The sequence below is a fragment of the Panthera uncia genome (assembly GCF_023721935.1).
Source record: "Panthera uncia isolate 11264 chromosome B2 unlocalized genomic scaffold, Puncia_PCG_1.0 HiC_scaffold_24, whole genome shotgun sequence".
Taxonomy (NCBI): domain Eukaryota; kingdom Metazoa; phylum Chordata; class Mammalia; order Carnivora; family Felidae; genus Panthera; species Panthera uncia.
In genome coordinates this window covers 70,183,022-70,196,758 of record NW_026057580.1, presented here as the reverse complement: position 1 = coordinate 70,196,758, position 13,737 = coordinate 70,183,022, and the positions used below count along the sequence as shown (strand labels likewise).

General features: G+C 40.2%; 1 protein-coding gene across 2 annotated transcripts; it reads right to left on the bottom strand.

Moving 5' to 3' along the window:
* Positions 1-36: 36 nt before the first annotated feature.
* CCN6 (cellular communication network factor 6) lies at positions 37-12,079 on the bottom strand. Of its 2 annotated transcripts, none has more exons than XM_049652946.1 (4): positions 10,602-11,379; positions 6,287-6,529; positions 2,756-2,949; positions 37-1,689 (listed from the first exon to the last, which is right to left on the bottom strand). In XM_049652946.1, exons 1-4 carry the CDS (start codon positions 10,903-10,905, stop codon positions 1,408-1,410), a joined length of 1,023 nt encoding a protein of 340 aa, XP_049508903.1. In that variant the 5' UTR covers positions 10,906-11,379; the 3' UTR covers positions 37-1,407. The 2 variants fall into 2 exon arrangements, with proteins under 2 accessions (XP_049508903.1, XP_049508904.1); XM_049652947.1 differs by lacking the exon at positions 37-1,689 and adding an exon at positions 2,017-2,307 and having other exon boundaries at positions 10,602-12,079.
* Positions 12,080-13,737: the final 1,658 nt, after the last annotated feature.

Sequence of the window (13,737 nt, the reverse complement as noted above, 5' to 3'; positions counted from 1 at the left end):
TACAATGGTAATCATGTCTTCAATAAAAATCTTACACAGATTTTCATACATTTATTTATAATTTATTTTTACAGCCCTGGAATTTGCCCTGGAATTATTTGGTATAACTAGAGCTGTTAAATAAATTTATAATTTATTTGGTTGAATTCTCCTGATTCTTTAAAAGTGAGTACGAGGAGTAATAGAAGAACACAATATAAATATTTCTGTGTAATACCCACTAACTTTTCAGGGGTAGGTTTTATTACAGCTATTAGGGAGGTTTTGTTTCTTGTTTGGGTAACCACTTGTTTGCACTGAAAAGAATTTTTACATTTATTTTAACATGTATTTGTATTAAATTATCTTTAAATATAATGCTTTTTATTAAACCAGTTGATTTTATAATAATAAATGTCCATATTTTTAAACAGCATTATTATTGGTTTTGCTTGTCACCATTTATATCAGCAAACAGAATGTTACTTAGCCTGATACCTTCTTCCGAACTTTGCAGAAATGGCTGTAATAGTCTAGTGAAAGTGTTCTCGTTACTATAATCTCCAGCTCTAGGTTTTAACATTAATTTATCTTTAAATAAAATAACTTATATTTTAAGTCCATAGATAGATTTGTCATTTAAGGAAGTAATTTTTAGGGACAATTTATTTTCAAGCCAGAATAATCCATTGTGTGCTTTTCTTTAGTGTTATATTCTTAAGTTTCTTTCCTTTTCAAAGTAAGGATACTGCTTTTGATCTTTATCTTGGAAATTTAATTTTTTACATTATTTGGTATATAAACTTTTAGATTACAGTTGTCTACAGTTGTCAACAATGGCCAACGAAGTTCTACTTTCTCCTTCCAAAAGAAACCTTAATAAACTCATATTCAGAATAGGGCAATGGAAGCTATAAATATATTTACAGTTTAATCTTATTCCTTTTTAAGAATTAACCTAGAATCTTGCTCACCATGTAATGATTATCATCTGATGGGATCCTAGGCTACATGGTCAAAGTACACAAAGTTTTAAAAGCTAGTTTTAAGAGTTTTAAACTTTTTACACATCTTCAACAAAGTATTCCAGATTAATTTATAGAATGAAATGTTTTCTTGTAAATTGTATAATTTTCCATTGGAAATATGGAATGGAAACATATGGAATATGTAGATGGAACCAAGTATCTGTGTATTTCATAATTATACATTTTAAAGAGTTCACTTTTAAGATTTTTAAGTTTTACATAAATTTTTTTAACAAGCCTTTTTAAAAGCTTCTATTGCCTTAAATACAGTCATTTGAGAATAAGTAGGCATTCTTACTAGTAGGCAATAAGGTAGATTTGCCACCCTTTAAAACCATTGTAATTTTATGATGTAATGACATGATTACCTAAACTTAACTTTTCCCATATAAAGTTGGTTTTATAGGATCTTGAGCTCAGAAAATACATCTCCTGGATCTCTGCAGTTTCTTTGACATACACAAGATGTAATCCACAGCATCTTCCATTTAAATGACCCTTCATTTGGGCAATCAAATTGAATGGTAATCATTTTAGACTTGTTAGGGACACAGCATCTCTTATCCAAGCATACTCCACAGAAAGTGGGTTTGTAACTCTGAGTGCTTGAGCATCCAGAAAAGATGAATTTTTCAGCTTTGAGAAGTTGGAAAGTGGGTTGGCACGTTTTTCCTTTAGGGATCTGAAAAGGTACATACCATTAAGAAGTCATTAGAAAAGTGATACTATATACAGAACATTTTTATAACACAAACACACAGGTATAATTATTTCCAGGGCATTAATATTTCTTAGTGAATCAGCACTCTCTTTTCTACCTTTGAATTCCACCCCCCACCCCCCCCACCCAGAGGTCTGTCCTCCCTGTTCTTGCTCCATCATAGGACCCACTCCCTGTTTTTGTTGCTCTCCACCTTTCATTTCCACAATTTCCACAATGAAAATTTGTCTTATTTAATATCAAGGGCCACGTCTTATTAGATGTTTATTTACCTAAGGCTTAGCAAATTCCCTAACAAAACTCAGTTTTGAGTGGATGAATAAATATCTTAATCCCTTTAAAACTGAGTTGTCAACTTCTTAATATGGTAGGGAATAACTTGGGGATGAGAAAGGTTTTGTAGCGTTTCCAAAACTTACTCTTGAGACAGTCATCTTGCCTTGTTCTAGAAGTAGGACCAGCTCTAGTTATACCAAACAATTCCGGGGTAAATATTTTATCATAGTCCTTTGGCAAGTTTACTATCGAATAAGCACAGAGCATTTTGGAAATGGTGGTTTCTCCCTCCAAGTTGGTGATCTATAACCAAGATCAGAACTCTGATGTTCATAATGTCAGTTCCTATAATTATGATACAGCAACCAAAATCTTTTACCCACTGCTTTGATTCCACTACATAAAATTAACATATTTTTTAAAAGTTAGACTCTGAAAAGGATTTGCTTTTTAAAAGCATGCATAGTGGGGGTACCACAACAAATCAGGCTGATCAAGACCCACACTGTTAAGCTACTAGAGTACCTAGAATCAGCAGGCTAACACTACCTCCCTGCTTGGTAAGATTTCCCCCCATGAAATGCAATTAGATTAATACTTGCTTTCCTCCCAAATAGTTTGACTTTAAGAGTTACAATGAGGTGATTTTCTTTTTACAAGAATCGCATACTGTCTATCCCTCTATAAAACGTACTTTTCAGGAGTCTCTTAATATTGAATTACAATGAAACTAAATCTGATTAAATTTTACCTTTATTCTCTTCGATATGTTACTGTCACAGGGTTGAATATAACACAGTCTTTTCTCTTTTCTCATTTCACAGTTGCTATTTTCATTGGTCACCCTATCAGATATTCCCATGCCACAGGTTCTGGAGCAAGGGGTCCACTTTGTTGCTTGCACAAGACATTTTCTTTTCCAAATAAGTGGGAGATTCCTATAAGCTAAAATAAAGGGGGAAAGTACATGTGTATACATAATTATGTACTCACACAGATAGACAACTTTTAATAATTATTTTTAAGCTAATAGTAAATAGATCAGAACTTTTCCTTTTATGCAGTGTAACTCAGAATAAAATAAACTTGCAGTCTAATTCATCATGCTCTCTCTCTCCTACTTTCAAATTACCTTTTTTTTTTTTTTTAATGTTTATTTATTTTCGATAGAGAAAGAGAATGTGAGCCGGGAGGGTCAGAGAGAGAGGGAGAAACAGAATCCGAAGGAGGCTCCAGGTTCTGAGCTGTTAGCACAGAGCCCGATGCGGGGCTTGAACTCACAAACTGTGAGATCATGACCTGAGCTGAAGTTGGACGCCCAACCGACTGAGCCACCCAGGTGTCCCCAAATTACCTTTTAGCCAAATGAAGAATAAAGATAATTTATCTTTGAAAATCTGAGTAAATGTATCCATTTGCTTCTGCTTACTAGCTCATTCTCTTAGTACTAAACTACTTGCCTCTTGCTAGATATTATTTTCAAAAATGAAATAGACATTAGTAGGATTAAGAAATTCAAGGTATTAGTCAGAATGATGTCTTAATGTTAACTTTCATGGCATGCTAAAATCTAAAATACAAAAGTTATGTTTGAGAATAAACTATTAAGGCCAGTTATTTTTCCTCTACTTGTTTTAATCTGGTCTTTTAGAAAATTCTCTACATTACATTGAACTAATCAAAATAACCATATACTAAGTCATAGTGAGTGTGTAATCTATTCTGTTCATTCAGCTTAATTGCTACATTCCCTGTGGTATCAGGCCCATGGTATTCTTTCCATTGGCCAGCCATTTCAAATCACTTACAGAAAGAAATGGCAAAGGAAAAGACAGATCTATGGGCGGGTGGGTAATTTGCTGGACAGATGGAGCCCCTCCACTGATTGATGCTTAGCAGAAGGGAGGGGAAGGGAGGCTGAATAATGAGAATATAATGAGTGCATAATAATTCCTCCATCTTATAAATCCACTGGGAGCTTCTTGTTCTGCTCACGAATGAGTCAGGCCATTGGTTCATTTTAAACACTACATTTTAGTTGTCTCAAAGCATTTCCTTAAGGTTAATATGCATCCTAAAACGGATACTTGGAATAAGGTTGTGATTTGAGTCTGCAGTTGAATATAGCAAAATTCTGGCTATGCTACTTCAAAATGGAAATTTAAAACTCTGAAAAGATGCCCCCCCTCCCCGCAACTACCTTCTTGATAGGAAATATCAGTCACTTTGAAGTGTGTGCCGTCTTCGAATAAATGATACTTTACTGCTTTCAGTGTTATTAACGGTAGGATGTTGCAATTGCACAAGGAACTGAGGGAGAGGAAGCAGAAACATGAAGATACCTGGAAGGTAGACAACAGTTTAAAGACCTCAATGCAGGAAGCAGATTAAAAGCCTGGCACGCATCTGCAATAAATAAAGGTAGGTTAGATTATCACATTACCAATAACCCCCTTAAAAAGTTAAGCCAAGAGCTGCAGTTCAGGAAGTTAACATTAAGAAGCAAGAAGACTAGAAGAGCTTTTAAAGTAAGAGTTTAGTATTTGGTGAGCAGTGAGAAAAGCATGGGGGCATTATGTCACTGCATATGCTTCATCGTGAGCGAGCAAAAGCTAGAATCCAACCGTAGGCCATCTGGAGTAAAGTATGCCCAAATACACCTTAACGTGTATATTGGTCACTGTTTGCTTTTAAAACCCAAACTTCTCTGTGGGCCCCTAACCACAGTTTCACAGGTAAGCAGAGGAGAGACGTTAGACTGAACATACACTAACATATCTAGACCTGTGGTCTCAATTACCAGAGAGCACAGTGGCAGAATTTCTCACTTTTTGTAGCAAAGCACGAGCCACTGAGACTGACCATGTAAGACCCCCTCCAGCCAGGTTCCAATGATCCTCTGCAACTACTCTCCTTCCGCAAATGAGACCGACTGAACTTGATCCAAAAGGATGCTCTAGTGGAAACTTGCTGCCCTAGGGCATTTTCTCACCGGCGAGGTTCATGCGTGAGGCCCAAGAACTTAGACGGAGCCCCTCAGATCCAGTTCAGAAAATCAGCTGTTCCCGGACATTTTGCAAAAAAGAACAGCTTGGCTTATAATTTTAGAGGTTTTAGAGCATTAGTGGCGTCGTGCTGTTAGCTAAATAACCAAGTATGGCAAATGCAAATTCACTACAACCTGTTCAATTATTTTCAAATTAATTGGCATGGTGGAAGTCTCTGAGAATGTTCCTTTCATAGAGTTAGTTTTTTAAATATCTAAAATTCATTGCTTGATTATAGTTGCTTTTGTTAAATATCCACATAATGTAACTGAATTTAGAAGTTTTTAGCATATATAAATATTCCTCCTGTATTTCCATGGCACCTTTCATTTACTAAGCTCCAGATTTCAATAAAAAGGCATTCTTGATTTCTGGGTAAAAACACAGAGCTGTGAATAATAACCAGGCATGAATACTGACCCTTTTGAGTCCTTCCTCATCTGTGCTTCATTTGTGGGTGTTTTTGAAACTCCTGTCCCCAAAATGCCCTGGCATTTAAACAAGATGTTAACTTAAAGCAGACCAGTATACAGTATTTATGAATATACGGACACTAACTGTAAATGGCCAAGTGCTCACGATGAGTGAGAAAAAGTCTCATTACGGGTTTCTGACTACATACATAGCTGGGGACCCTACTTTAAAATACCTGTATGTGTGTTTATTTAGAGAGAGGTTGGTAACTGTAAAGCTGCATTTTCAGACCGAATGAAAGAATAATCGTATGTCAGCAGTTTCCTATGTTTAGAAACAATATTTATAAATTCAAAACATATTCTCAAATGTTTTTAATAAGCAGGCTTCCATTTCTGCTTTTGTCATACACAGGAGTTGCCTTTGAAAATTTTTGGAACTGGATGGGTCACACGTCTTGCCCATAATATAACAATACAAGTAAAAGTTTCTCTCAGGGTGCATGTGAACAATATTTAGTCAGTTTTCCTTAGAAGAGGTTGAGTAGAATGAGCCAGAGGCATAGAAGAGTTTTTCTGACCTGAGCAGAGCTTTTAAAAACTGGAATCTTTTACTGGAAAAATCTAAAACATTATAAAGTTTCCTTTAGGGATACTTAGAAAACTACCTATCTGAGGCAGAGACTAAGATAGCACACCCAACCTAATTCTCAGACTGACCACTAAGCCATAAGTACTTACTGAGTACCTGTGGTACATAAAAGAAACAGGAAAGAAGATCACAGGAAGCCATACATGAGAACTAAATATGCCTTTAAGCACCTGGCATTGTTTTGTAGCTTGTTGAAAGCTGTTGTTGGAACGGTCCCAGGCCACAGTTTGATTGATCAGACTTCTTTCTACCTTTAGCCCCAGAGCAGTGACCGTCAGCCGGCTTTGGTATGAACAGAGGTGTGCATCCAATGGCCCCACTCACACAGAGACAGCTGAACAGGGGATTGGGTTGAAAGACTTGGCCGTTATGATAATGTACCCTGTTGAACTCACATCCCACAGCTATAAGATCTGAAAAGAGAGAAGAGCAGAATCACCAAAGAAGCCATAACTGATAATCCAGACCTCCCATTATGAATCACAGGGGTAATAGCTATCTCCTTTATGAAGTAGTGTTCTCAGCTTCTTAGGCCCCATCTGGGACTTTCTCAGAACATGTGTAAAAGGTGGAAATGAGACATTTTCATTATATTGTAGGAGATCTGCTCCAGTCAGTCACTTTCAGAATCAAGACCAAGTACAGGCCCTATCCAGGATCAGTAGGAGCATCGCACTGAGACACTGATTGTAAGTCTGAGAGATGGATTGGTGGCTGGTAAGACTGAAGTTTCCCAGATGTCCAACAATAGGCAAGGATGTGTTTGTAGGAAATGAGGATACGTGAATGGCTGAAGAAATCATAATTTGTTTAACTACAGTACTGCACAGTAACTAATTTTGTTGTTAAGAGAATTGGAGGAAACTTTCACTCCTCTGAGAGGTATTCTTGACCTGGATCAATGGTTCTCAAAAGTGTGACCCCGGGGCGCCTGGGTGGCGCAGTCGGTTAAGCGTCCGACTTCAGCCAGGTCACGATCTCACGGTCCGTGAGTTCGAGCCCCGCATCAGGCTCTGGGCTGATGGCTCGGAGCCTGGAGCCTGTTTCCGATTCTGTGTCTCCCTCTCTCTCTGCCCCTCCCCCGTTCATGCTCTGTTTCTCTCTGTCCCAAAAATAAATAAAAAACGTTGAAAAAAAAATTAAAAAAAAAAAAAAAAAGTGTGACCCCTCGTGCCTCTTGGCGGTACCTGAGGCCCTTTCAGAGAATCCGCAAGGTCAAAACTCTTTCAGAACACTGAGATGTGCCTGAATTTTTTCACCGTGTTGGTATTTGCACTGAGGGTGTAAGAGCAATGGTGGCTGAAACTGCTGCTGGAGCCTTAGCGTGAATCAAACCTTACGGGCTAGTACTGTGTTTTTCCCTGCCAATGCGCTTGTACATAAATGTGCTTTCGAAAAAAAAAAAAAAAATCTAGTTTTACTCAATAATGTCCTAATAACAGTAGAAATTACCAATTTTACTAAATCTTAATCACCAAATATATTTCATTTTAATATCCTGTGTGACAAAGTAGGAAGTGTTAGAGCATTTCTGTAGATATTGTATCGTCTTGAGAAGCACCTACTCTATTGTTTGAGTTTGGGGCTGAACGAAACCATTTTTTTAGGGAGGATTTCACCTAAAGAGATGACTGACAGATAAACCATGATTACTCGGGTATTTGGCAGACATTTTCTTGAAAATCAACGGTGAGCGTGTCACTTCAAGGAAAACACTTTTCTGGCCAATGACAGAATTCAGGCTTTCAAGGAAAAATTAGAACTTTGGAAAATCTATATCCACCACCAAGATCTCTATAGCTACCCAATATGCAGACTTTTATGATTAGATTGGTATTGGTTAATGTGATTTTTTTTTTAAATCTTGTATAAAGTGTATCAATATTTGGAACATCTACATCACCTTTTCCCAAACTAGTATTTTCCAAATAACCAATGCCTGGTATTACAAAATTATACACGAGTAAAAGACCCATTCCAACTAGGTCTTGGATAGACTAATGCATTTTGATGTCACAGACTCTGCCAAGTTCATTGATAGGGTTTCACATTCCATGATACAGCTAATTTTCAAAAAAGTACCACTTCTAGGGGTGCCTGGGCGGCTCAGTCAGTTGAGCAACCGACTTCGGTTCAGGTCATGGTCTCACAGTTTGTGAGTTCGAGCCCCACGTCGGGCTCTGTGCTGACAGCTCAGAGCCTGGAGCCTGCTTCGGATTCTGTGTCTCCCTCTCTCTCTCTCTCTCTGCCCCTCCCCTGCTCATGCTCTGTCTCTCTCTGTCTCAGAAATAAACATTAAAAAAAAAAAGTACCACTTCTCAAGTTTTAATATCAAAAAGAATATTCACAATTATCTGAAAATCCTGTTAAAGTATTCCTGTCTTTTCCAATGACCTACCTATGTAAGACTGGATTTCCTTCATATATTTCAACAAAAGTAACATACAGCAATAGATTGAAAACAGAAGCAGATGGGGAAATCTAGCTATCTTCTGTTCAGCTGGACATTAGAGAGGTACACAAATGTAAAACAGCTCCATTCTTCTCACTAATTTTTTCTTTGTTTTAGAAAATAAAATATTTTCATAAATATATTATTCCTATCAAGTTGCAATGGGGTTTCTATTTTTAAATGGATCAGTGATATTTTTAAGTTTCTAATCCATCTAAATACCAATAGAGATAACTCACATAAACGAAAGCTCTTTGGATGTTCATTCATTTCTGAGACTAAAGGGGTCCTCAGAGCAAAGTTTAAAAATCATTGTTCTGTATCATGGATCGGCAAATGTCCTGTAAATATCTTAGCATTTATAGACCATTGGTTTTTGTCACAACTACTGGGCTCTGCTATCATAAAGCAGCCACAGACTACGGAACTGAATAGTGTGGCTGTGTTCCAATAAAATGTTACTTACAAAAACAGGCTCTGGGCCAGATTTGGCCCCTGGCCCATAGTTTGTGACCCATTTGAGGTCATCTCCACCCCCACCCTCATGGCTATGCTCTGTGAAAATACTCATCACATTCTATGTGAAATCACTTGTGGAAAGCTCTGTCTGACACAGTAAGGTTTGACTCTGTGAGGGCAGGGCCTCTATCTTTTCTTGTTTTCTTTGGGCACAGTGCCTGGCTCATTAGTGGCGGTTCGCTAAGTGCTTTTTAAGGTAATGAAATAATTTGCCCAGCAACATTTGGGAGAAAGGAGGATCCTGATGCCAGAGTCTGATAGGTCTGTTGACCTGTCGAATTTCCACAAATAATAGCTAACATGTCTAAGAGTCTACTGCCTGCCAGATATTCTGCTAGGTGCTTTGGGTTTTGTGTCATTATTTCATGTGTTCCTCCTAGCACTTCTGTAGGAGGAAGTATATATGACGTAACTGAGGCACAGAGAGGTTAAGCAGCGTGACCTCAAGGTCGCTCAGCATATAAAGTCCAGAATTTGAACCCAGTGCCTGCATTCTTAACCAATATAGTTTAGTGCTGACAGGGGCATCAGGCCATCAAACTTGAATGGCTCTACACACTCAGTCATACTCCAAAGATGTGCTCTTATTCCAGGCTTGCAACAAAACCCGATACTAATTTGCCTGCCCACACAGTCTTTTCTGTAGACTGACTAAAATGTGAAGCTAACATGGGTATCTCTCTTCCCTTAGAAATCTTAGTGTTTTTTTTTTTAATTTTTTAATGCTTATTCATTTTCGAGAGACAGAGCATGAGTGGGAGAAGGGCAGAGAGAAAGAGAAACACAGAATCCAAAGCAGGCTCCATGTTCTGAGCTGTCAGCACAGAGACTGATGTGGGACTCGAACCCACGGACCATGAGATCATGACCTGAGCTGAAGTCAGATGCTTAACCAACCGAGCCCCCCAGGTGCCCTAGAAATCTTAGTTTTTAATCCTAGCTAAATCAGGATCCTGAGTTATTGTCAAGGTGTAGGTTTAGATGGTCTCCATCAGTCTCCAGAGTTAAAATCCATAAATCTGAGGGTCAGGTTGTGATTTGGGGTCCCCCTACCTTCCTTTTTATAAATCTGCTTCCATTTAAAAGTACAGTAACTTGATGATCATTTGGAAAGGCTAAGATTAAAGCAGGATATACATCCTTACATTTTAAGCAAGATTATTTTTAAGTTGCAGAAAAGGGTGAATTCAGACTGAGCTTTTGACCACAGTGACAAAAGCTGTCATTTCGTGGCACTTTAAGAAGTCAGGCTCTATTTACCTAATTTCTCCTATTTTTATCACTAAAGGCAATTACCTGAGAATCACTACATGATCACGTCAGTGCAATTAACAAGAACAGGTTTCTGAACACATGGTGTCCAATATGACAAAGCCAGTCCCACCGGTGTGTGAAAACCAAACCCACCTCAAACTTAGCCAAACTAAGCTGATTATTCCAATCAACAATTACAGGGAGGGGGGAATGCTGTCTGGGCTCAACCTCTTCCAGCAGGTCCCGAAGAAGACACTTACACGCACACACTCCGGTCTCGTACCTAGGCCCGTCTGCCGAGTAGTCACAGTACAGCCCTTTGTGCGGGTCGCAGAGGTCGGCCTCGTTGCACGTATCCCCTGCTTGTCTGGCACAGACTTTACAGCATCCGCAGCCGTCCCTCAGCAGGCTCACTCCAGGAGGGCAGCTGGGCTTCTGGCGAGGGCATTGACAGGGCCAGTGACAGAACTGTTTACGCTGGTGCACCTCAGACGCTTCTCCAGGCCTCCCTTCAGGCGGCGGGTCTGACGGCCAGCCGCCCTGCTCCCCGCAGCAGAACTTCATTGGATGACACAGGTGCCGTTAGAAAGCATGCCTCAAACTCATTTCAGAGATTTCTAGAAACCGAAGACTTCCCCTGAATTGGGAGATTACAGCGGGGAGCGTCGCAATATCCATCGGGAACTGTCACCATCCCTCTTTCCGTAAACCTTTCTTCACTCGGCTACCCACACATCACTCGTTCTTCTTCCTCCTCCCTCCTCGCTGCTCCTTCTCACTCTCGAAGTCTCTAATTGGAGCCCCCTGCGGTGAACACCTCTGAAGGCTCCTCCCTCTCTCTATCGCCTGTCTCCCACCAGCCCTGTCTTCGGAACTCAGATTCGAACTGCCGGGTCTCCACTTGGATATCTGACAGGCACAGCGAGCTCAGTGTGACCAGAACAAACTCCCAATTTCCCTTCCAAGATACCCTTCCGTGCACATCCCTGCTGAACACAGGCCAATTTCGCTTTTCCAGAATACCTTGGGATCGGGTCATTCTTGACTCTTCTCTCCCATTTTCTACCCAATCCTACCAGTAAATCCTGTTGGTTATGCCTTTAAAATGTACCCAACTCTAATCAGAAATGATTAGATAGCACCCCCCCCCATCACCAAGCTACCATTATTTCTCACTTTAGATGATTGTAATGGTCTCCTAAAGGATCTCCTTGCTTCCCCCTTCGGCTTCTAGATTCTTCACTCAGCACAATGGTTAAAATGAAATAAGCTACAGTGCCTATAGCTAACAGTTACCGCATTATACATATACTTAAAATTTGCTAAGAGAGTGGATCCTATGTTAAATGTTCTTACCGCACACACACACAAACAATAATAGAAGGGGCAGGAGAAATCTCTGGGAGGTGATGGATATGTTTAGGGCTTGGGTAGTGGTTTTGGTTTAATGAGTATATACTTATCCTGGAGCTCATCAAATGGTATACATTAAATATGTGTATCTTTTTACAATCATACTTTAATTCATGTCACTCCTTGCTCATAAGAGGTGGCTTCCTCACGGCTTCACATTTCAGTGTAAAAGCCAAATGACCCTCGAAGGCCCTGCAACATCATGTCCACCTGGCCTCCCCATTCTTTGAATACTCCACGCATGTTCCTCCCACAGGTATCTTCGTGGCTCACTCTTTCAGTTGCTTAGGTCCATGCTCAAATTTATCAGTGAGGCCCTTCTTGTCCACCCTTTGTAAAACAGACCCTGCCCCAGCCTTTTAGCCCACAGACCTTCTTACCACCTGTCTTATTCCTGTATATTCTACTCGTTTATCTTCTGAGTCACACACCAAGAATGTGAGCTTCTTGAAAGGGCAAGCTTTTTTGCAGTCTTATTCCCTGTAATAAAGTGTATGGAATGAAAGAACATGGTACCTCCTCTGTGCCAAGCGCCTTACCTAATATCATTTAGCCTTCATTAGAAGAGTATGGAGCAGTTGTTAGCCACATGTGGTAGGCATAATAAGTGTTCCTTCAAAGATGCCTGTGTTCTAATCCCCAGAACCTGTTAATATACTACCTTACACAGCAAAGGGGATTTTGCAGATGCAGGTAAAGGTGTTGAAATGAGAGTATCCTGGATTAACCAGGTGGTCCCAGTGTAACCACAAGTATACTTTAATGGGAAAGAGGCAGGAATGTCAGAGAAGATGGGATGGAAGCAGAGGCAGGTGTGATGTCACAGCTGAAAGGCGGTCATGAGCCACGAGCGCAGGAGCCTTTAAAAGCTGCAGAAAGCAGGGGCGCCCGGGTGGCTCGGTTGGTGGAGCATCCGACATTCAGCTCAGGTCATGATCTCACAGCTGGTGAGCTCAAGCCTTTGCGACGGGCTCTGTACTGACAGCTCAGAACCTGGAGCTTGCTTCAGACCCTCTATCTTCCTCTTTCTGCCCCTCTCCCGCCCATTTGCGCTCTCTCCCTCTCTCAAAAATAAATAAAAACATTAAAACGGAAAAAAGCTGCAGAAAGCAGGGGCACCTGGGTGGCTCAGTTGGTTAAGTGTCTGACTTCAGCTCAGGTCATGACCTCAAAAGCTCGTGGATTTGAGCCCTGTAAGGGACTCTGTACTGATGGCTCGGGGCCTGCTTGGGATTCTGTCTCTGTCTCCTGCCCTCTCTCCCTTTCTCTCTCTCAAAATAAGTAATTATTTTTTAAAAAGTAATTATTTAAAAAGTAATTTATTTAAATTATGTACTTAAATTGTTTAAAAAGTAGTAAGTAAACTTTTTTAAAAAGCTGCCAAAGGCAAAGAACAAACGCTCTCCTAGACCCTCCAGAAGGAAGAGCCCTGCCGACACTTGATTTTAGCCCTCTAATACCCATTTTCACACTACAGATGTCCAGAAGTGTAAAATAATAAATTTGTGTTGTTTTAAGCCGCTAAATCGGTGGTAACGGGTTACAGGAGCAGGAGGAAACCATACACCCCATTTTATAAACGAGGCCACTGAAGCTCAGATTGTTTAACCTGTCCTAAGTCCTACATCAAGCAGAAGAGGGATTTAAACTAGACAGGCAGATTTCAGAGCCCGAGCTCTCAACCCTTACCTTCGCTCCTTCCCTCATCCGGGTCCCGCCACAAGCCAGCTTTGATACTAAACAAACCCCCTAATCTTCATCTGTCTCTCCTCTCCAGCCAAGGCCTCTCCCCCTAAGCTTACAATTCATTAATTTCCCCTGGGTATATCCGCTTTGATGTCCCACGAGGATCTCCCTTTCTCCTTCCCCACAACAGACTGCTCCTCACCTAGTAGTTCCCTTTTTAGTGAATGGTGGGGGCAACCACTGAGCTCCCCAAGCCACGAAGCTGAAAATGGACCTCACCTGCTCCTCTCCTTCATC